The 24,066-nt window shown below is 55.8% G+C and overlaps 1 protein-coding gene across 3 annotated transcripts in view; it reads left to right on the top strand.

Moving 5' to 3' along the window:
* Positions 1-1,018: 1,018 nt before the first annotated feature.
* Positions 1,019-24,066, top strand: part of CDH23 (cadherin related 23) — a 350,388-nt gene continuing 327,340 nt past the window's right edge. For all 3 annotated transcript variants that reach the window (XM_045083456.1, XM_045083463.1, XM_045083457.1), the window contains exons 1-2: positions 1,019-1,085; positions 7,518-7,595. In XM_045083456.1, the coding sequence (XP_044939391.1) occupies positions 1,019-1,085; positions 7,518-7,595 (145 nt within the window). The remainder of the gene's footprint in view (positions 1,086-7,517; positions 7,596-24,066) is intronic.

The following is a 24,066-nucleotide window of genomic DNA, read 5'->3' on the forward strand; positions in this document are numbered from 1 at the left end:
CCAATGTCTTTCCTGATTGCTTATCCACAAGGGAGGTGGCAGGTCAACTTGGGTCCCGATTCTGACCTGGGCCCCCATGAGCCGGGGGTCTCTGAGCAAATGGTTAAACCAGAGGATGATGTGCAGGCTCTTGGCGAGGCCCTGAGGGGACACAGAGGTGTGTGGGCTGTGTCCCTGCACTAATAGGGCTGACATTTTAGAGAGAAGCGGGGGTTCCCAGCTGAGAAGTGTGGGCCTCCCCTCCCCCCGGTGTCACGGCTGGTCTCTGGGAGGCCCGTCCCTGAGCTGTTACGAGGGTGAGGAGGGGCCGGAGGACCAGGGGCACTGCTGTGGTGGGAAGCACAGTCTCCTTCCCCAACACCCTTAGAGGTGGGATCTCGCCTTGCTGAGCCTCTGGGGGCTGGACCCCAGATCTCACTGGAGTTCCCTCTGAGCCACCACAAGTCTGGCTTCAGCTTTCTACAGACTTGCTGTACTATGACTTAGCCCCTCTGTGCCTCTCTGGACACAGTGGCCTGCTTCCTCCTCTCATATCCAACTTTTTAAGAGAAGATGGTGGATATAAAAAGTGAGAAAAGACATGCCCATTGGGCACTTAGGTTGGGGGATCTGGGCTATTGGGCCTGCCAGGCTTTCTCTTAGGCCCCAGACATCCCGCTCAGTGCCCATCTTCTATCCCTGTCCCCAGACCAACCAAGACCTGTCATTCCTGGGGCCCCAAAGGCAACAAACCCCTCCTCCCACCAAGCCGAGAATGCCTCAGTCATGCATTTCTGACAGCCCCATGCCCCTGCCACCAGACCAGGCCACCGTGTCATATCCAGCCTGGGATGAGGACAAAACCCAGTGACACAGACCCTGTCTTCTTTCCCATGTGCACTCCCCCCACCCCAATGTGAGGTGATTCCCTTTCCTCTTCCCCGGGCCAGATCTCCCTGGAGCTGCAGGGGTAGGGGAGTGTGGGAGGAGTTCCAAGAGCAGACTTGTCACCTTCTCCTTTCTTGTGTCCCCAGGAGCCATGAGGTGCCACGCCGCCTCCAGCTGCCTCGTGGCCTGGCTGTTTGTGCTGATCTCTGGATGCTGGGGTAAGTCCAATCCTCTGCCCTTCCTGCCCCACGGGGTCTGTGCTCTGGGACAGGGGCTGGGAGAGGGCTGCTCCGGGCCTGCAGACCTTGCCTTGCTGTGCGTGTGAGCGGGCAGACACTTCCCTCTGTGGCCTCGGTGGCTGCGGCACTTCCAGGGCTGAAAATACCAGCCTCCCTGAGAGGGAAAAGGAGGAGCCTTAGAAGGAGTGAGCTCCCGGGGCAGGAGGCATCTGTGCCATCAACCCTCCTCGTGGGATGCAGGGCCTGGCCTCAGTTCTCTTCAGTTTCCCAACTATCGTGTGAGCACCCGCCATATGATGCTCTGTGTGTCTGTGGTGCCCGGCTCCGGGGCATGCAAACAATGGGTCATGCTCAAGGAGCCCAGAGCCTAGCTGGGGAGGAAGACACAGCCAGGATTTACCACATAGACTACAGGTGAGCAGAGTGGTACTGAAGGATGGGCCCAGCTCCAGAGAAGCCCCGCAGGAGAAAAAGACTCATTGGGAGGGACCCAGCTGGAGGGAAAGGTTTCATCTTGCTTTGAAGCCTGAGAAGTAGTTTTAGAGTAGGGGAGCAGGAGGAGGGAAATCCTAGAGGAGGGAACAGCCTGAGCAAAAGCGTGGTGGTGAGGAACTTTTTGACCTTGTGGGGGGACCCACCCTCCTTCCCCTGCCCTTGCAGTAGGCAGATGCGTGTCCACTCCGGTGCCCGTAGAAAAGACCCGGGCATGTGCCTGTCCCTTGGCTCCCAGACAGCTGGTGGCAAGGAGCAAAGCAGCTCTAGGCTGCACTGAAGGGAGGCCAGGACCGCAGGCATGGCTGGCCCAGTGTCTCCTGAGGTAGGGTGTCCCCGGGGAGGAGCTGTGGGCACAGGGTGCCTGGTGACGTGGGCAAACACATTCCTGAGTGAGGCCAGCTCCCTCGACAACTCCAAGGAGCTGGGGAGTCTCTGGAGGGAGCCAGCCTCACGCTGGCCGCCCGACAGTCCCCTGAAAGTCCCCTCTCCTGGTCCCTGAGTTTGGAAGGCTCTCTGCTGGAGTACCTCTGTGATGGGGAGCTCACTCCCATCCAGGCAGCCTGGGATTACAATGTAGGCTCACAGACTCTCGGGGCAGAGCCAGAGGGGCTCTCAGACCCTCTCTCAACTCTGGGCAGACTTTGCAGGGAAATGGACACCTGGAGAAACAGCTGGTCCAAGGTTGTGCAAAGCAGGGCGTGGCTGAGCCTCAGTCAGGGTCTCTGATCTTCCCTGGGTTAGCACTCCCCCACCTGCCCTCTGAGCCCCATTTGGGGAGGTCTTCATGGGAACACCTGAGACAACTCTGACCCTCTGGCTCTGCTGTATGGTAGACGCCAGGACACTCTCCTCAGTCTCCCCAGGGGCTCTGTGACCTTGGACGCACATGCCCTTCCCCCTGCTGTGAAGAAGAAATACAGATGTAAAAATAAAACAGGTGCCGAGAGTTCAGCTGTATTCTCAGCAGAGGTGGCAGCTTCCTCCTGAGCCCTGGGGATGGAACACGGCTCGTGCATCTCAGGCGGGCACAAGGGAGCAGCACGGGGCCAGGACTCCTGGTTTCCAGCCCCCGTTCACCAGTGGCCTCCCTGGGGCAGTGTCTTAGCCACTCTGTCCTTCAGCTTTGTTATCTCTAAAGTCAGAAGGAGCACAGGACTCCCCTCCTTCAGTTGTCAGGATGATCGGTTGGGTTCATGCACGTATTAAGACCTTAGAATAGCGTCTGGTACATATTAGGTCCTACGTACGTGTTAGCTCTTTGATTATGAGCTGTATCTTTCTCTGGGGGAAGCAAACTGGGGCACAGAAAACAGGAAAGTTAAGCAAGTTGCCTGAGACCACCCAGCCACTCTGTGGCAAAACCACCCTGCTTGGGGGCTAGTCAGCTTTGCGTGTATGTGAGGGGCATGCTCTCTCTCTCTCACTCCTGGGTACTGTCCCCTCTTCCGCGTCCCTGTCTGAGGTGGCCAGTGTTAATTCCTTTGGTACGATGAGACCATGGCTGACTTAGGGACTGAGAAGCACCCTCTTTGCACCCTGCCCTCCAACACCCTCCCTGACCCCTAACCCTTCCCTCGTCCCGCAGACCATCCCCCATCACCTCTCCCCGCTTTGCTTTCACCTGAACCACAGCCTTAGTGGATCTTTCCTCCCATCCCGGGCTGTCAGCGATGGGTCAGTCTCACAGACTAACCCCCCTGGTTGTCAAACCCCCTTATCAGCCTGTCCTGTTCTCTCTGCTAAAGCTTCCCCTCCTTCTCCCCGGCGTCTGTGGGCCGGTTGGGAAGGCAGGAAGTGAAGGACTGAGCCGGTATGCCCTGCCCCATCCCCGTGTGGTCTGGCCCCAGGGCCTCCCACTGGTCCTGCAGTTGGTTCCCAGGAAGGGGGCAGGGGGGCTCTTGATGGTAGGGCTACCAGCACTCGGGCCCGACAGCAACACGTCAGGCTTCTGACCCCCAGGATGCTGAGGGCCTGCACTGTGGCCACTGTGACAGTGACACAGTGCACAGGGTACCTCTGGCAGGGCTGCAGGATGGGAGGGTCCTGTGGGGCTTTTATCCTGAAGCTTGGAAATGGGGGCCGGACAGAAAGATTTGGCCAAGGCCATACAGCAGTGACTGTCACGGAGCTCGGGAGGCCTCTAGCTTTGTTCTCTCTGCCCAGTGCTCCTTCCCTGTCAGGGGGCTCCCCACGACATGGATCTCAGTGTGAGCCACTAGGCCTCTTGCCCTCATCAGTGATCAGAGAACTGGGGAGGCAGGTGTGGGCTGGATCCTTGCCCAGCTGCTTCTAGGCTCTGCCACTTCCCAGTGCTCGTCAAGCCCGAGGAGGAATCGCCGTCCCATGACCCTGAGTAAAGTCAGTGCTCCCTGGCCTGGCATCTCCACACTGCGTCTGGCGGCAGTCATTCTGGGATCAGGTGCCCCGGGCCAGGACACTGCCCTCCTCCGTGCCCTCCCCGGATCTTCTTCATCCAGCAGCAGCAGCAGCTCCTCGAGTGCTATTCTCTGTGAGCCTCCCTGCTCCCTTCGCCCCTCAGGCCTGTGGCGGTGAGAAGCTCAGTGCTGGGCATTGTTTGCCATCTTCAGAGCTGGTGGACTCCTCTCTTCTGTGTAGGGAACAATCAGTGAGGGTGGCTGGGGGAGGCAGGGAGACGCCCCCAGGACAGAGCAAGCACTGGATGGAAGCTCATGGGGGACCGAGGTGTGTGAGGTGTGGGGGCATGGGAAGCCCGGACTCACTCTCCATCACCGAAGTCCCCTGTACCCCCTCCTCTCCTTGGGTATCCACTCACAGTCCAGCCTGGATAGAGGTCTCAGAGCTCCTGAGAAAGCCGTTTTGCCTCAGGAGGACAGAAGCTCGGTGCCTGGGCAGTGGTTTTTAAGAGAACAAGTAACCTGTCCATGAGCCCCTTTCCCCACCCCCCAGCCCTCCCAGTCTCTGGGCACTGCCCTGGCCGCCCAGGGCCGCAGGGCCACTGGAGGCAGCAGGACTATTCTAAGAATGCTGGCCCTGCTCGGTATGTGCAGGGGATACGTGTCCCCGAGGCCCTGCCAGTTACTCGTGCAGGGCTCTCTGCAGCTGATTATTGGCAGGTCCTGTAAAAGAAAATCTTAAAGTGAATAATGCTGCTGCAGGCGATTTTTTCCCTTGCTGGTTTCCCTCCCCCAGCTGCCCAAGCCCACCGCTGTATTCTCTGGGCACCCCTGAGCCTTCTCCCTGAGTTCAGCTTGCTTCCCATACCGGAGCCCAAGTAATGACGGGCTGCAATCTGAAGCAGCCTGTCATTAATACCAGTATTAATAGTAGCCACCCTTTTTCCAATGCTGGCTCAGTGCTGGCTCATGGCACTAAGTGCTTTACGTATGTAATCTCACTTAATCCTCGGGACTACTGTGAAGTAAGTCTTACTGTTGCTCTTTTACACCTGAGTACACTGAGGCATGGGTAGATCACACAGCTAGAAGGAAGCACAGCAAAGTTCCAAACAAAGACAAGGCCCTTGATTAGTGGCCTCTTTCTGAGGCTGTTATATGTGTGAGGGGTTCTAGATTCCTGGCATGAGGATGGAGGAATGTATATGAGTGCATGTTTATAGTAATGGCGATCAAAGAAGGCTTCTTGGAAGAAGAGGCATCTGTGATGAAACTTGAAAGATGACTAGGACTTGGACTGGTGAAGGCAGAAGAGTCAGCAGTCCTAGCCAGGAAGCGAGATTAAGGCCAGAATGTTTGAGGGATCAGAAATGGCATCATTCTGAGCAGATTTAGGGGGAGGAAGAAAAGATGCCACCCTCTACCCCCCCACCCCCCACTAGGAACCATCTCAGGTGGGAGGGGCAAGTGCTCTCCCTCGGCTCCAGCCTTCTCACTTCCTGGGAGCTGGCCTCTGTTCTCCAGGCAGTCACAGGCCCTGAGAGAGCCCCAGGTCAGCAGAAATGGGGAACGGGAGGGCTGTGTCGAGCGCCCGTTGAGGAAGTCCCTGGAGGACCCAGCGGGAGCTGCTTAGGGCAGCACAGTGTCAGCCCTATGCAAGCCAGACCTGCTACCCACTGGTTGGCAGGGGTGGAAGAGGAAGTGCCCTCCTCACTTGCGTACTTCCAGGTGTCTTCCCACACCAACAACCAGTCCTTCAATTCTCAAGACACTGAGTGGGTGTCTGACTTACATTCAGTCTGACTCTATCTGGCGTTAGTGTCAGATCATACAGAGTTAAGGGTTCAGGCCTACAAGATCACCCCCACTTCAAAGTCAGTCCCAGGTCCCAGGTCCCCTGTGCTCTGACCTACCAGTCCTAAGTCAGGGGTTCCTTTGACCACCTCCCTCCAACCCCTCCTCAGGTTGGATCAGCTGGAATGACTCTCTAAACTCAGGGAGGCATGTTGCTTACATTTACTGGGTTAAACAAAGAGTACAGCTCAGGGGCGGCCAGACGGAGCAGGGTTGAGGGCAGTGGGAACCTTCCACGTCCTTGCTGGGGGCCCCACCCTCCCAGCAGGGGGCTATGTTCACCTCCTGGAAGCTTCTCTGATCTTTTAAATCTCTAGCCTCCTCCCCCCGCTGCAGGTCCAGCTGGGGCTAAAAGTACCCACTGTCTATCTAGTCGGTCTTTCTGCCACCACCAGCCCCATCCTGGATCCCCTCACTAGCGTAAACTCAGCTGTGCTCAAAAGGGCCTCCCTACAAAGGACAAAAGACACTCCTCTTGCTCTGAAAATTCTAAGGCATTTTGGAGTTCTGTGCGAGGAACTTGGACAAAGATATATATATATATATATATATATATATGTATTTTTTAAAGATTTTATTTGACACAGAGATAGAGATCACAAGTAGGCAGAGAAGCAGGCAGAGAGAGAGGGGGGAAGCAGTCTCCCTGCTGAGCAGAGAGCCTGATGCGGGGCTCGATCCCAGGACCTTGAGATCATGACCCGAGCTGAAGGCAGAGACTTAACCCAGGTGCCCCCCAAATATATTTTCTATTATACCACACTACTGAAGACCATTGAGAGGAGGCTCAGGTGACAGGTAAACCCGACCTCGGGGAAGCCTCGCGTGGAGGACTTGTGGTATGAAGGGCTCCTACCGGTATGGCCCCAGTTCCCTCCAGACCCAGCCCTCACCCCAAGGCCATCACAGAGTGGTATGGGGCCGAACACCTGGGGGCTCTGTAAGACCTGGGCCACTGATTTGCTATGTGACCCTGGGCCAGTGACTACGGATCCCCTACAAGCCTTGTTCTCCCCAACAGTAAGATAGGGAGAGGATAGCCCTGGCTGTCCTGCGAAGATGGAGGGAGAAGGTCCCATAGGTGGCAGTTCTTGTGACACCCCGTGGGATGGGCTGGCTACGCCTTCCCATGACAGATGGCTGCTGAGAGCCCCTGAGTGCCATGCCCTGCTCTGAGGCACAGCCCGGGGCCTCAACACGCACACCCGCCACCTGCTGCCATGCGGCCTGGTGGGAATATGACATGTGTGTGACTTGAAATTTTCTAGGAGCTGCATTAGAAAAGAAACCCATTTTAATAATAAGTTCCATCCAATATATCCGCAATATTTTCATTTCAACACGTCATCCATATCGAAGGTTAATGGGATATTTTACACCCATTTTTTTCATAGTCTTTTTTTCAAGTCTTTGCAGCCCTGCATGTATTTCATGCTTCAGCACGTCTCCATGTGGTGCCCAGGGTGCCAGAGCCGCATGGCGCTGGTGGTCTCGCTCACCATAGGACCTCCCCACCCGCATTATTCCCCATTTACCTCGAGGCCGGACGGGGACTCGCTGGGGGTCCTAGGAAGGTGGCTGTGGCGCTGGATGTAGGTTCCACACCCTCTGCGGCCCCCACTCCGTGTCTCCTTCCAGAAGCTGGCCTGAGGGTACTTGACTGACGCTCTTGTCCTCTGACCTCCAGGCCAGGTGAACCGACTGCCCTTCTTCACCAACCACTTCTTTGACACGTACCTGCTGATCAGCGAGGACACGCCTGTGGGTGAGTTGGCACAGGCGCCACTGGACGGTGGGGTGGGTTCCACTCCCCCAAGTGAAGGGGATCCTAGAGATGGAGGCCATGTTCTACCCATCACTGGAGACTCTTCCATGATGTTCATACGGCCTCTCCTTGGTTGTCCCCAGGGATGGGGCACTCAGTACTTCTAGGGCTGCTCCTTCCAACACAGGGGAGTTTGAAATGTCCAAGGATTTGTCACATTGAGCCCAAGTTGCTTGACTTCTACTCCTGCACTCATTTTGTTCTACAAATGGCTCGTTCCTCTTCTCTGTGATATGTTAAAGATGGCAGCCATCATAGAATTTGTTGTAGCCTTCTGTACTTGGCTGTGATCACTGAGTTTTCTGCATTGAGGACGCCTGTTTTGGTCATGAGGGGAAAAAATTGGGCTGTTTAGGAGGTGATCACAAGCGTCCCTTTCCACCCCAGCTTGAGTCACTTCATGACCCAGCTTGGCGCTCGTTCCTCTTCCGGAGCGCCTGGCTTCTGTACCTGCGGCTGGAGATGGGCACACACTGACCTGTGGCGTCTGCTTGGCTCTGAGGACCAGAAGTGTCTCAATAAATGGTGGTTCACGGAACAAACCAATCTTGCCGCCATGCTGATGGGAAGACTCTCGCTCCTGGGAGCAAACTGGCAAACATTGGGGCCTGGAAAGGTCCCGCCTCCAGCCACATTCCCTCCTCGGTCTTCATTCTTGTGGGTGTCACTGTAGGGAAAGTGCCTGTCATCTGCGGCTTCTCTCTCTCGGGTCTGGGGGTGGGGGTGTGCACGAGAAGCAGGGTATGTCTGGGGTAGGCCTGGTGTATCTTTCTGGAGCATCGCTTGTCCTTGAAAATGAAGTGGGATGGCAAGCAGGGGGGAGGGGTGTGAAGGTATTGAACACGTAGGTCATTTTTAAACACTCTTTTATCTAAAATCAAATGTAGTTGTGTGATGGAGGAGATGCAAAATTCCTCAAAGAGAATCTCTGCTTGAAGAGGGGAGCCTTAGCAGGCCCCAGACTCTCTCCTGCTGTTTGGGGGGCATGACAGCAGCCCCTGAAGACGCCTTTCCTTCCAGTCTTCCTGATGGAAGCTTTTTTCCAGGTGGGGACAGGGCATAGCAGGTGTGTTTCTGACTATTGTGGGGATTGTCCCCACCGCCCAGGGCCATTTCATTTCTAGGGCCCATGGTGGGTTGGGGGGGGGGGGGGACTCTGTGGAATGTGACAGTTTTTCTGGTGACTAGCTGCCCCCTTGGATCAACACTGAAAGGCTGGATTTGTGGATGTAGGTATGTATTTAAAGGGTCCTCCCAGAAGGAAGCTACCTGTCTCTCTGGAATGTTCTTCCACAGGCTTACTCTCCTCCTGGTGGGGGGTGGGGAGCATACCTAGAAGTCCCTTGGGGGTGCTGCTGAGCTATTTTCTCCCCCTGGGGTTGTGTCAGGACCTGTTTGTGGGCTTCTGGATTCATCTGGGGTTTCTCCCCACACCTAGGCCTAGCATGGGGTCAGTGCCGAGAGAGGAGGGCAGGTGTCTGGTTTGTGTGGCTCAGAAAAGGAAGGGATGTTAGCAGCCTTCGTCATCATTAGGGGCTTCCTCAGTTTATCAGACGTAGAGGGCATGCACCCTCTGTGCTAGGCCTGGCCGCTGTGCTTCCAGATAGGAATTCGATGAGGGCATAAACAAGTCAATGTCAGGCTGATGGGGGCCGGGCTGGATGTCTGAGTAAGTCCCGGTAGAGGATTGAAGGAGGAAGGGGCATCCCTCTGGAGACAGAGCAGAGGCAGGAGGGAGCAGGAGAGAATCTGGGGAGGTGGTGGGCCTCAAGCAGAGTCCCAAAGGGCTCCCTTTCCTTCCTTCCCACACTGTTTCCTACAGCTGACTTTCAGAAGGGTCTGTTTTGACCCCATCTGTGGTGGAGGGAATACATTAGGGACAGGTGGGCCATTGAGGCAGAGGTGTGGCCGAGCCACTAATGGACCAGGGGAAGGCCGCTTCAGGTCAGCGGTGCTGGCTCCATCCACCCCAGCTGTGAGCCTGCCCAGCTCCAAGTCTGGGGTTCACAGAGGCCTGAGGGCTGGAAAGGTGGGGGGTGGGGAGGATAGAGGTCGGCCAGTGCTGATAGTTATGGGCCCTAGGCCCATGCCCCCACCGCAGGGAGTCCTCCAGCAGGCCCTGCTCTAGCTACCTTTGGCTCTGGTTCTTGATTGTCTTCTGCAAATGCTAGCATCGATCGGCTTCCAGGAATAACTGCTAGGACACGGCCCCATTAAGGCTGCGCCCGGCAGTCCCAGCAGGGGCGTCCGTCTGGTGCAATGGGGATTGATCCTTGGCTCTGGGGGACCGTAGGAATGAGAGAGAGCTCAGTGAGCTGGAAGACGGCTCAGTTCCTCTCTCTGGGCAGGGGCTGGTGCTGAGCTGGCTCTTACCCTCCTAGTTCCTCCTTTCCTTTGGCATCAAGATCATGCAGCAAGCTCTGGCTTGAAAGGCATGAATTCAGTTTTTGCTCCTCACTGTGTGGTATTGGGCACAACGCTGTCCCTCTATGGGCCTTACCTTCCATCTCACCAATGAGAGGGCATTCAGAGGTTGATGTGGACCCACGTGGTTGGGGCAGGTGCAGACCTCGGACCGGCAGAGGCCAGGGCGAGGATAGGGGTTGAAACAGCTTGTCCAAGGGGCTGGACCTCTGCTTGCTATGTGGAACAGGGCAGCCCAGAGACTTGACCTGGAGGCTTGGCTCTCACTGGCCCTTTGCTTTCTGAACGCCAGTGTTCCAGCCTGTAAAATGGGGATGGGAGGGCCCCCTCTTTGGATTCCATACCTGGAGTGTTTTGTTACTGCAAGGAAGGCCTATGTGTGGCCCAAGGATGACTGGTTGAGCTGTCCTGCCAGCCACAGCTTTGCGGTGGGGACAGACAAGTGCAGAGAGGAACTGGGTCTAGCGGCCTGGTCAATACCAGTGACTTGGAGGTGGAGCCCAAGCCAGTCTGAAAGTGGAGGTCAGAGCTGTGGGCAGCTCTGGGGCTGATTATCTGGCTTCTGCTTATGCATGATGATGGGGAGCTCGTGATCCCAGTAAGACACGGGCTGTGGGACAGTTTTGGGGATGAAAAATTCTTCCCAGTATTAATCTGAAATCTGTCCCTGGAACTCCCACCCATTGAGCCTGATTCAGACCACTGGAGCCTTACAAATTAATAATAATAACACATGATGTACTATATATGTATAATACATATTATTATAATAACTATGTTTTATTGAGTGCTTGGGGGTAGCGTACAGTGTTTTAACTAACGTGTCTTCAGATTCCTTTTAAGAATCGGGGTAGAGGGCGCCTGGGTGGCTCAGTGGGTTAAGCCGCTGCCTTCGGCTCAGGTCATGATCTCAGGGTCCTGGGATCGAGTTCCGCATCGGGCTCTCTGCTCAGCAGGGAGCCTGATTCCTCCTCTCTCTCTCTGCCTGCCTCGCTGCCTACTTGTGATCTCTCTCTGTCAAATAAATAAATAAAATATTAAAAAAAAAAAAAAAGAATCGGGGTAGAGTTACCTGCAGGCTCTTTGGGTTTGCAGTTTCTGTGAATGTTCTCTCTCGGGCTGGAGACTGCGACTGGGATTCAGCACAAACCTTCTGAGCCTTTCCATTCTCTACGTGCCCGCCTCAGGCCCAGCCCACAGTATGGGGAGCGGAGCATATGGGGAACGGAGTGGGAGGGCGCAGCTTGGCCATCCCAGATCTCTTGCGGAGGCTTACACATCATGTCGCTCTATCTCCTCACCCATTTCCAGTTCCAATTCCCTCTGCCTGATGTTCTTTTTGAGGACCATCTCCCAGCCAGGGAAGACAGGAGCCAAATGAAGTCATTAGGTAGCTCTGTTCCTCCCGCGGCCCCCAGCCTGTTAACATTCAGGGCCCCCTTGTCCCTGTGTGTCTTGCTGCAGATGTGACTATCTGTCACTGGCAGCCGAGCCATCCTGGGAGGGGCAGAGTGAGGGCAGGTCAAGGACTCCATGCCTGCTTGGGCTGGTGGCCTCGCCCCCATGGTGGCCCCAGCTGTCAGCAGTGAATGGCCACATGGTACCTTTAGGATGAGGGATGGATGCTTCCTGATGCTGTCTCCAGGTGACCTCCTGAATCCACTCAAGACACTCACCAGTATGGCCACATCAATGTCACCAATGATCTCCAGGTGGCTCAAGCCAGTCCTCAATTCTCAGACCTCTGGCCTTCCGGCAATCGGTCTTCTCTTCCAGGCATCAGCTCTCCGGCTGTTCCTTAGCCTCCAATGCGCCTCCTGCCTCTCTGAGCGCTGCAGGGCCCCCAGCCCAGCTCTGTATGCCTTTCCCATGTTCTAGCCCTATGGCCATCTCCTCTGGTCTCATGGCTTCAGGTCCTTTCTGTATGCTGGTAATTCAGAACCTTCTGTTTCCTTCCTGGGCCTCCTCCCAGAAGACGTTCCAGACTTGCATGCCCACCTCTGTGCTCAGCATTTCTACCTGGGTGTCGGAAGGGCTCCCAGCCTCAGTGCACCTGGGCCAGACTCCTGCCCTTCCCCCAGACCCCACTTCCCCTGCAGGCTTGCCCGTCTCAGTTGCCCCTGCATCCCACCCCCAACCTGGATTGCTCAGGCTAGAAACTCGGGGTTGTCCGGTGCCTTCCCTTTCTCCCTCAGCGTACATCAGCAAACTCTGTTGGCTCCACTTTCAAAATATTTCCAGAATCTTCTCACTTCTCGCTCCTTCAGCTCTTGCCACCACAGTCCAGGCCTGGATTAGTCCAGCAGCTTCTTAATGGTCTCTGGGATCTCCCTGTCTCCTTGGCCTGCTACAGCCTTTCCCCACCTCTGCAACCAAGGGGTCAAAGGGTGCTTTTGAAGCCAAAGCAGAGCCCCTCATGGGGTGTGCTAAAGTTCCACATCCCACTTGGAATGAAAGTGACAAAAGGCTGATGGACCTCCAGCTCCCTGTCAGACTTCATCTCCTTCCCTGTCCCCTACCCACTCTACCTGTGCAGCTCTGCAAGCATGAAAGGCGGGTTCCCACCTCGGTCTTGCAGTGGCTACTGCTGCTGCTTGGAACATGGTGAGTGAGCCTCCGCTGGTCAGTCTGGTCAGTTCGGATGTTGCCCCCTCCCTGCAGCCTTCCTGGGTTTCTCCAGGCAGGGTTCAAGCGCTGCTTTCTTTCCTGTTAGTCCCAGCCACAGTGCTCTTGTGGCTCCATTGTTTATCTGCCTCCACTGTTGCACTATCATTGCCTCCAGGTGGCCCGGACCATCTCCGTGTCCCCAGAAACCAGCTCGGGGCCTGGCTTGAGCCTGGGGCTCAGGGCTCATCGGGGAAGCAGTGAGGTTAGTGCATGTGTGGCAGGAGGAGGGGGGTGTGTGTGGCTCCAACTGGCAGGGGCTGGAGCTGGCTCGGTTCCGGCTCACCCTCCCTCCTGCAGTCTCATTCCAGGTGCTCCCCTCCCAAGGGTGTCAGGAGTGAGGTGTTGGTGATGACAGGGATGGCTGCCCAGGAAGTGGGCCCGGGAGAGCGTGTGCCCCAGATGGCACAGACACTGTGCGTGCCTGTGCTTGTGAATGACGATGCTCGCCTGTGCCGAGGTCGTGTTTTTATCATTCCAGCAGCCTGCTAGGGCTGCATGTGGTGTGTCTGGTGGGGACCCTCAGGGCTGACAGAGGAGCTCTGTGAGGGGCGGAGGACATCTAATCCATCTCCCTTAGCCATGACCTTGATCTTCATACCTCAGCTCCTGGAAGGGGTGGTGTCCCCACCAACATCACTCCTTCTATCCTGGTTCTAAACACCACCAGCCAAAAGCCACCCAAGGGCCTCACGAAAGGAGTGACAATGCTTCATCGCGGCCTGTCACCCACCACTCCCACAGATGCCCCGATCTCCAGCCACGGGGCCATACTCAGCAGCCCAACACCTCCCCTCTGTCTCCCCACTGTGCCGTTCCCCGGCCCACCCCTGGGCAGGAAGTGCTCTTCCCCTTCCTGCCTGGGGAATTCCCACTCCTCTCTCCAGGTGTAGTTCAGATATCACCTGCTCTGTGAGTCCACGCTGCCACCCCCACCCCCTGGCTTTGTATTTGCCTCTCTGCAAGCTCTCAGTGAGTATCCTCAGAGTTATTTGTGGGTAACTCCCCGTTGGCTGTTCACTTTTACTTACTACTTTTATGAATATCGACGTTATAATTAATTATAATTTTAGTCTTTATGTATATAATGTAAGATGTGGAGTGATAACATTAGCCGGCGTTTATTGACTGCCAGCCTCCTGCCAGGGCCTCCAATAAGGGTTCTCAACACCTGGCCTCTCGTAGCCCCCACGGGGAGCCTTGGAGAGGCGGGGCGTCTCCCGCTGGCCCCTGAGGGAGCCGGGCCCGCATGTGCTCTGTGCCGGGCACCGCGCGGGGTACGAAGACGGCCTCAGCAGACACTGAGTGAGTCTAGAGGGACGAGCGAAGAAGGCACGAGGTTGAGTGGACGCGGCCCGGCTCACGGAGCCCCCTCCCCTGGGCTCCCGGACCCTCCACTGGTCACCAAGGTCGCTGTACCCAGAGCTGACTTCCCCCCCAGGAGACCTCCTCAGGATCCCTCAAAGCATCCCGAGCCACAGTTCAGGTGATAATGCCCGCGCTAATCACCCGCACGACTTAATTAGTCTTGTCAGGAGCCATTAAGGCAGGAGCCCGGGATTCATCAGGATGGATCGGGCCCAGCAGCGCCTGGCACCGCGGCCGGTCGGCGCTGATTAATTTGCCGGCAAACGCCATCAGTGCCCAGCTGTTCCGTCTGGACCCGGGGAGAGCAGTTGTCAGGTGGGCTGACCCCACAGTAGCGGTCGCAGAGATGCAGGAGGAGAGTGCCAGTGAGTGCTGGGAACGGCTCCCGCGGGGAGTCCCTACAGAGCTCTGAGCACCAGGACCGCTGGGATGAATGGAGGGCCAGACCTGCATGGGGCTTCGGAGCAGACGTGGAGAGGGGTGGGTAGGAGGGGGAGTCTGGGAGAGGTTTCGGCCTCTCCTGGGACCATTCCCTGTACCCAGTGTCCTAGAGGAGGCTGTCCCTCTTTCCTGAGCCCCTCTTCCATTCTGCAGTCAAATGCTCTACCCCTGAGCTATACCCCTGCCCCTCTCCCATTCTGTAAAGAGAAGAAATCATGTCTCAGGAGAGGATGAAGGAATCACAGGGTGAGAATGGTTTCTCTCTTAACCAAAGGATTCTTTAGGACTGACACGGAGGAGAGGAGGTCCTGGTTCCCCAGGGCAGTTGGTTGGCAAGGGTCAGAGGCAAAGCCAGAGGCATGATGGGGCTGGGGGGAATTAGATATGGGGAGTCCAGAGATAGAGTCCCAGGTATCAGGGGTGTGCGCCCTGCACATGTTTTGGGCTTTTCTGCCAACCACCTGTACAGAGGCTGTGTAGCCCGCTAGCCTGTATCGATATAGAAAATATACAGTGTCTTAGACGATAATAATGCTAAGGAGAAATAATCATCTGTGGGTGAAGTTAGGGCCAGATGTAGACTGTGGGGAGATGTCACAGCCTGTGTTCATTTTCACCCCGCACCCGAAGGACCCTCTGAAGGCCTGTGATGAATAGCTTAGGGCCTCCTGCAAGGCATCTCGATGACCACTGCCTTTGTCGGACACTCTCCGTTTCCAGATGGGGAAACTGAGGCCCATGGTGGGGAGCGTGCCCAAGGGCTCCAGAGACTGACTGTTGCATTCCAGAATGAAGACTGCTCAGACCCCACAGCCCAGCTGCAGAAGGGGCTGGAGGGGACTCTGCCCATGCAGGCACTGGGCTCCTGGGGGCCTGGGGACAAAGGGGTCAGTCAGCTGAGAGCTTGGGACTTGAGATTTGGAGAAGGGACCTCCCAGCTGCCACAGTCTGGGGTACAGTGCTTAAGGAAAGTAATGAGGGAGCCTAGAGGTTCCCTGGGGCTGTTGGCATTGGAAGGGGGATGGTGTAAGATTTTGGAGGGAAGAAGATGACTCTCCCTTTGTCCAGATGATCAGACACTGGGACCCAAGGCATCCGGGGCCCTGCATTCCTAGCGACCTCAGAATAGGGATTTTACTGTTCTTCTAGGAGTAGGAGCAGGGTGACTCACAGGATCCCTGGAAGGGCCTGGAAACTTCTGTGGCCTTGCCTCCTCTCTGTCTTTCTTCAGGGTAACATAGGCCCTCAAAGGGTATACCCTTGGTAGGGGGTGGCTCTGTAGCCACTCCCCTGAGACCCCTCCCTGGACACATCTGGAGCCTGTGACAGCCCCGGCCGTGGAGAGACTGCCCCTCAACCCATGGATGGGGGTGGGCTGGGCATTTTGGATGCTGCCGTAATAACACTAATGATAACGATGGTGTACCACCTGTCGTGTGGATAGGCTGTTAATGACCTGCACTGGACACCTGTGCCAGGCCGTGCTCCAGGGTTGGGTAGAGACATGTACATTCAATGTAGCTGGGGGAGCAGCAGCTATATTTTGTTCCACACTTGCTCTGTGTCTAGGGAAGCACTTCACACACATGGTGCGTTGAATCCTTATAGCAAACCCAAAAAGTGGTTCATATACCCCCACCTTACAGAGGAGGGGCAGAGGCTCAGAGAGGTTAAGCAACTAATATGGGCTGGAAATTGGGCTTGAGTGTATTGCTGCCTTACCCCCGGCTTGTGCACTTAACCACAACTTGGGGATTCTGTGTGTGGGTCATTGCTTTGAAGGAGCCCCCATTAGGAGTGGAGAAGGGGACCCATTGTAGGTGCCCAGCCCACCCCGGGCGAGTGGAAGGCAGGAGCTACAGATGCTGCTAATGCTCAGAGTGGGAAGGAATTCACCCTGGTCCCAGGGACAGAGAAGGCTGTATAGGAAAGGTGGCAGTGAGCAGTTGGGTTTTGACAGGCTGAAGCCGTAGGAGAGGCATTTCAGAAGGTGCTAGAATAGGCTGGCCAACCATGGAACAAGCAATTTGTGTTGTGTCCTGGATGGCAGAAATAGGTTGTTGTGGTTAAAAATAAAAATAATAACGGTAATTATTTAGGACTTGCGTCTTACTCATTGGGTTCCCTGCATGGTCTCACTGAATCCTTGCAGCAATGATGGGAAGTCTGTTCTGTCGTGATCCCCGTGCTGTGGACTCAGAGGTCAAGCAAGCTGCCCAAATTCCCTCAACGCAGTCAGGATTTGGATCCTAAGAATTCTGGGTCTGGTATCCTCACTTAATACCCCACTGCGCTACCTCTTAGGATAGTCTGGGCCTTTCCGCAGTCTGTCACCGGGAAAGGGTCTCAGGGGCCAAGGGCCTGCCTAAGGTGAAAACAAAACTGCTCCAGGGAGGGGACAGTGGCCAGCACGGCTTGGTGTGGGCACCCAGACCCGGGGCAGGAGCCTGGGTCTCTGCCTGGCTCTGCTCGTGCAGCTGAGTGAGCCTAGGCAAGTCAATTTCCCTGTCCAGGCCTCACTTCCTGCATTACCAAAAGATGCTAATCCTTGCTGGACACACTATGCGGAGTTGGATCTATTGCTAAAAAGTGACGGGGAAGATTGATGAGTGTATGGGGTCAACCAGATTGCTTGCTCCTAGGCCCACATCCCTTCCTAGTGACCTTCCAAGAAGGCAGTGGGGGCATCGGCTAGCTGGGCTGTGACCCAGCAGCAGGCACTTCCTCTGCGGGGAGCCAGTGGGCTGACAAGGGAGCTGGGCTCAGCCGTGTCACCGGTGGAGGAGGTGAGCTTGCAGCCGCGCCCCGGGAACACTTGGGCTCCCCGGGAGCCAGCCGGAAGGTGTGATTGACAAGAGCCGCCAACCTTCCAGCTGTCTGGGGAGACTGCGCCGGCAGAGCTGGTTTGGAACTTGTCATCACACCCCTTGCCTCGGCTGTTCTTTACACGGCTCAGGGGACCTGGGAGCCCGACTGCCCACCTGCAGCTTAGCCCGGAATCGGAGCTCCAGGGGTTTTGTCAGAGACGGTGTGCATGCTCGGGAAAGTGGGCGCTTGGTGCAGGGCTTTCCCCCACCAGGTCCCCTCCCCTGGCACCTGTCTGTTTCCTCTCCCTGATGCGGCGCACCAGGCATGGGGAGGGAAGCTGAGGTGTGGCTTCTGATCCCAGCTCTGCCACTTCCTAGCTGGGTCACCTCAGGCAGGACCTGTAGCCTCTCTGAGCCTCATTCTCCTCTTCCGGAAACAGGCATGACCGTCCTTGCCTAGCCACCTTCACAGGGAGCTTCATGAAAGCGCTTTGAAAAGAAAGTTCCCGGGAAAATGGTGGATACCGTTTTTATCGAGCTCCTTGTCCTTAGTGCCTCCTCTTCCAAGAAGCTTTCTACTGCATCTTCAGCATGTGTGACCTGTATCACCAGCCACGTAACCTCTCTCTGCCTCTGTGTACTCAGCTGGAAAATGGGATGAACACACTGTGTACACTGGTAGGGTGGTGGCGAGGGTTAGAGAAGTTAACTTTGGGCATTTAGAACTGTGCTTGGCACTAATAGACACTAACCTTTGTTAATAGTCATCATTAACTAGTGCTTTTCCCAACTAGTTGAGAAGCAGGTTGGGGACACCCAAGTGACCAACACCCACTGTGTCTAACACATAAATATTTGCTAAAGTTTAATGTGTTACTTTCCCAAAGGATGTTTTCCCTTTCTAGGTGGGAGAGTCCCAGACATCCCTGGTACCCCCTTCCCGGCCTGACCAGGAACCCAGTTGGCACAGCTGTCTGCTAAGACTGGTGCAGGTGACAGGTGGGCCCTTGGAGCTGTGGACACCTCCCTGCCTCATTGGGCAATGAGAGTCACCCGCCTGCTAATGGGTGGTGTGCCTCCTGCTGCTGCTCCCCATTCATCCCAGTCTGCCCAGAGCCCCTAGAGTCTGTCTGCTCCCCTGCCCCTGAGTCTGCTCTGCCTGATTCTGGAGGCCCCTAGCTCCCATGGCTGGCCCTCTGACCTAGGGCAGACTTTGCCCATCTTCACCCTCTCGGTGATCCTCCTGTCTGTCAGGTGCTGTGCAAAGGCTTTGCCTGCCTGCTCATTCCATGCTCACAGTACCCCATGAAGGCGGTGGTTATTGAGCCCATTTTCCACATGAGGAAAACTGAGGCTTAGCCAGGTGGTCACCACCCCAAGGCTCATGGTCATGAAGTTGCAGAGCTGGATTCAAACTCAGGTCTTTCTCCCTCCATAACCAACACTTGACCCTCCCTGGGGGTGAGGAGATCAGGGTAGGTGAGGATCAGAGTAGGTTCCCTCCCCGGGGCTGGTACCAGCGCTTCACCCACCGTCTCTGGCCTCTCTTGCCCTCCCCAACCCTGTCTGCATGCCACAGTGAACCAGGAGACAAGAGCCTCAACTCTGGTCCCCACGGGCCCCGTGCCGTCAGACAAGGGAGAGGACGTGCCTCCACCGCCTCTCTCTGTCCCCACCCCCTGGTGTCCTAGCGCTGCTCAGGGACCCTACTTCTCTGGCTCTCTCAGCAGCAAGACTATGAGTGGCCAGAGCCCCGATGCTTCCTAGGATTGATTCGGCCTTTGAAAAGGATAATTCAAGATGAACATGCCGGCGTCCGACCGGAGTGAGATGGAGGGATTATTGAATGTAGACCTGCTTCGCTGCATCGGCTGCTTTATGAGCTCTCTAGAGAAACCCTATGTCGTGGATAACTCAGCCTGACGGCCAGGGAGGTGGCGTTGGTCTCCCACATTCTCCCGGCGAGTGGTGCCTGCAGCACCCAGGCATCCCGCTTGCCCTGTCTGGTCCCCCAGAAGCAGCTTCCAGCCTCTTGGTGAATAGGTTATTGTCCCTCCCTCCTTGTTCATCAAGTCCTGCCCCAGGATGAGGGGTGAGGACAACGGCACCCCCCTGCTGGGTCCCTGTGTGGCCCCCTGGCTCCAGGCTCCTCACACCTGTGAGTGAATGAGAGTGGAGGTGAGTGAATGAGAGCCTGCAGCTGTATCTGCTTGATTTGTGGCAGCCTGTCTCCCCGGGGTCAGCCTAGCCTCGTGGCCAGCAATACGGGCTCTGCAGGCTGGCGGATTCCCTGGCCGATCGGATGCAGTATGCTACTTGGGAGGTGACCTGGTGGGCTCAGCTTTGCTGGGCACTGACACAAGGGCATGAGGCCAGGGCCGCAAAGCCGCTTGTGGGGTTCTGGCCACCCAGGTCAGCCCTGGTCACCCTGGATGTCTGTCCTTATCAGCCTCCCCCACAGCACCTTGGATTCTAGGAGACAGACCAAGTTATAAACTCTTGGAGGGCAAGGACCAGGTCTTAAAGCCTTGTAGGTAGGTGGGGTTGCCTGGAATGCACAGTGGCTGGACAGTGAGGTCCTTCCTTTCTTGGTGTCCCCTTTGGAGCGTCTGGTAGGGACTGGCCCCGGGTGGCATTCCTTCTGCGTGTAACATCTTACATTGTCTGTCCAGGGGTGGTGCTGGCACCAGCATTCTGTTCTTTTTAACACAGTCCACATCTCCTCGCTCTTGCCCTTCTCTACGTCCTGTCACACCACGGGACTTGGAGTGTGATGCAGAGCCTTGGGGGAAACAACGCACAGAGCCTGTGCTGGGCTCCCTCACTCCTGTCCCCTGGATGACTCACGGGGCCACTGCTGACCCCGCTTTATAGATGAGAAGTTCGTCCCCTGACTTGAAGTGTCAGTGCCAAGGTTTGAATCCGACAGTCCAACCCTCGGGGTGCCCTTGGCTCTGTTCCCAGCTGTGTGCCCCTAGGTAAACGCCCTCAGCTTTTCAGCCCTCAGTTTCCCCATCTCGTAAGCCAAGGCTAGGAGGTCTCTCCCATTGTTCCTTCCCTCTCCCCAGCAGTTCAGGACCCCCTGGAGGGCCTGTTACCACACCCTTCCGAGTTTCTGACTCAGTAGGTGAGCCCACGTGGGGCCCGCACATGTGCGTTTTCCACAGATTCTCATAGCTGCCCTTGCCATGTCTCTCCCCTGCCTCTGAAGTTGGCTCCTGGTGGGTGGGTCTGGCATGAGTCCTCCGTCCAGGTCTGCCCATCCCATAGCCCCGGAGGTGGCCATCCCGTGGACCCGGTGTGGGGCTCCCCAGGACTGCCCCTCACCCGGCTGCATGTGTCTCATGTTCCCTGCTTGCGACAGCTTTAGCTTCTCCTCGGGAGATGGAGATGTGACTTGAGACAGGTCCACAGGGGAGAGAGGAGCAGGAGAGCCCAGATGTGAGATGCCCAGCGTGGCCTGCCCCTAGCCCCACCTTCGGTGTTTACACAAAGTGGCCGTGCGGCGGCCATAATTACTCCTGACAGCCTTCATTAAAAGCTCTGGAGCAATTTACAGTCAATTAAGGAGAAGGGAACTGCTCCCTCCTCAGGTACCCCCCCGCCCCACAACCACCTGCTTCGAGGGAGCCCGGCCCAAAGAGATGTGATCTCGTGGAAGGGGCGGGTGTTTCAGGGCCTAAGCAGGGAGGAGGGGGAAGAAGAGGGGCACGTGGCTTCTGAGGCCAGTGAACCCACTGTCCTCATCAGCAGCAGCCAAGCCATCGGTCACCAGCTCTCGGCTGAGCACTTTCAGTGTGGTATGAGGACCCGTGAACCATGGTGGGAGGAAGCCAGAGCCCTGGCTCTACCCCAGGCATGCCAAAGCCTCAAGTACTTCCTTCACCTCCGGGAGCCTCTCTTTTCCCATCTCTAAAAAGGAGCTGGTCCGGTGCTTTTTGCAGAGCTGTTGTGGTTATTGAAGGAAGTGCTGAATGTGGTGAGCACAGGGCCTGGCCCCCACTAGGTGCTCAGTGGCAGAGACAGTGACTCCAGACCCACCTGGCAATCTCACCCAGCCTTCCATGCACAAGTGCTTTCTAGAAGCAAATGCCTGTTCAGAGACTGACAGTCTGAGCCTCACACAGTCCCTGCCTCTCTCTTAGAGAGCATCAGTTCTGAGGATGGACGCCTCTCCTTCTACCTAAAGGCCAGTTTTGGAAAATCAAAATGCTTACTAGCTGCATTTCCCTCTGTCCTAGAAGAAAATAGCTTCATCGTGGCGGGGCTCAGGGTGGGCTGAGGAGAATGTATATTTTAACAATGAGATTACCTACCTTATTAACCAGAAACGTGGCCCTGGGAAAAGCATCACTGCCTTTCAGCTCCGAAAAAGGTAAATATCAGAGTCCGCTTCAGAAATGACAGTAAGGAGGCTGCGTCCTGAGATTAGACCAGGGGCCACATCGAGAAGACAGGCTCTGCCTGGGAGCCGCAGGGGGCTGTCCCTGCTCCAGCCTGGTGTCCTTATTTGGAGGGATGACATATGGACTGTGACATGTGACATCGGCCCAGCACAGAGCCTGGCACACCATCCAGGCCAGTGAACCCCCACCTGCCGTCACCCGCATGGCAAGGATTGCCTTTTCCTGTCCAGGTGTTTTCTGTTCAGTCTGAGGCCGTGGAAAGAATGATGAGGAACAAGGACAGGGTGGTTCTCCCTCCCTTCCACCCCCATTCCTCACCCTGGAGAGTGTCTCTTTCTCAGCCTCCCCTGTCTGGCTCCGGGTAAGGAGGGTGAGTGGCGGGAAAAGCAGGACTAAAGGTGAAGGAAGTGTGCATTCTTTTTTTTTTTTTTTTTTTAAGATTTTATTCATTTATTTGATGGACAGAGACCACAAGTAGGCAGAGAGGCAGGCAGAGAGAGAGGAGGAAGCAGGCTTCCTGCTGAGCAGAGAGCCCGATGCGGGGCTCCATCCCAGGACCCTGAGATCATGACTTGAGCCGAGGACAGCGGCTTAACTGACTGAGCCTCCCAGGAGCCGCTGGAAGTGTATATTCTCGTAACAGCTGGCTCTGTTGCCAGAGTTTTCCTGGCCATAAATCAGGATGTTGACTCTCTGGTGAGCAAGTGTCAGTGGGGGCAAATTTCCCCCAGCATGTCCGAGAGCCAGGATCCTTCAGGTCAAAGGCACTGGGTTGTTAGAATTGCTCTGTTTTGCCTGTAGTTTTTGTGGTGAGTTCCTCATCCTCTGCCCCTTTGCTTTCGCTGGGCAGGGTTCTGCTGTCAGCAGATCCAAACCCAGGGATGCTGGGCTCTCTTCCATTGGCCACTTATTGAATTTAACCAGTGCATAAAGTACTTACTCTGTGTCCATGACTGCTGTGAGCTCTTTTGATCGTTCTAATGTTCCTGGGAGGAAGGTGCCGTCTTTATCATCACTGTTTCCTAGGTGGGGAAACAGACAGTTGCAGCCACTTGCCCAAGAGCACACAGCTGGTGAGCGGGGCTAGAGCGAGTATTTGAACTTGGGAGGTCTACCACCAGCAACTAGCCTCCCACTCAGTGTACCCTTCTCCCTCCGGATAAGGGAAATGATGGTGGTGGTAACGGCTTCTGTTTACTGAGTGCCTACGAGGTACCCGTTTGCATGTGTTATCGCCATCCAACCTTCATCATCACATCAGGTGGGTATTTAGGGCTCTATGTAGCTGATGGGGAAACTGAGGCTCGGAACAGTGAACTTGCCCATGGTCAGGGGAATTATAAATAACCCAGGGCAGCCCGTCAGTGAGTCCCTGCCTGCAGGGCTGTAGGAGATGGTCCCCAGGGGTCATTCCTGCCAGCTGGTCCTGCTGTATTCCCAGGATACTCTGGCTTCAAAGAAGAGGGGTGTTTTGAGCCCCACCCATTATCTGTGATAAGACTTTTCTCATCCGAAAGCAATTTCACTCACCCGCACCATGCCAGAGCCTGGGCTGATCATTCCTCCTTATGGGTCCAGGTCATGCCAAGAGTGTGAGCAGTGGGGCTTGGGGAGGAGGAGGACAGTGCAAGACACCAGGACCTCTCCTGGACAACTAATGGTCGGTCCCGGTCCTGGGTCCCACATGTCCCTCAGTTACACTGAAGACCAGTGACAGGAAAGGAGGTCACTTAAAGGGCTGCTCTAGCCTGACACTCCTGAATTCACACCCCCTTCACTCCCGTCCTTCTGATTGAGTCTGATAGTATTAATAAGAGCAGCCAGCTAGGTGCCCAGACTTTATATGTATTATTGCATTTGGTCCTCACAACCACAGAGGAGGGCCCATCATCGGTATAAGATGCTACAAGCATCCAGGTATAGCACTACAGTATCCTGAACATGTGGTTATTTAAAGTCCATTAATTACAACCTAAATGGAAACATGAAACTCACTATCTTACCTACACTGGCCACATTTCTCGAGCCGTCAGTGGGCATGTGTAGAGGGCTTGCTGTACGGGACAGCAAGGAGAGAGAATGTTTCCGTGATCCCTGTGAATCTGATGGAATGGTGTGCTGGTACAGAGTACCTCAGCTTGTCACACGAGCCACTGAGACTCGGCAGTCTGCCAGCTGTCACTCACATGGGGACAGGCAACCCCCACAAGGGAACACCTAAGCTCTAGATGATTGTGTTCCATGCCTGGTCATCATCCCCCTGCCTCTCAGGGCAAAGAACATTCTTTCCAGGCAGCAGCT

The sequence above is a fragment of the Mustela putorius genome, unplaced genomic scaffold (assembly GCF_011764305.1).
Source record: "Mustela putorius furo isolate JIRA1106 unplaced genomic scaffold, ASM1176430v1.1 tig00000698_pilon_pilon_pilon, whole genome shotgun sequence".
Taxonomy (NCBI): Eukaryota; Metazoa; Chordata; class Mammalia; order Carnivora; family Mustelidae; genus Mustela; species Mustela putorius.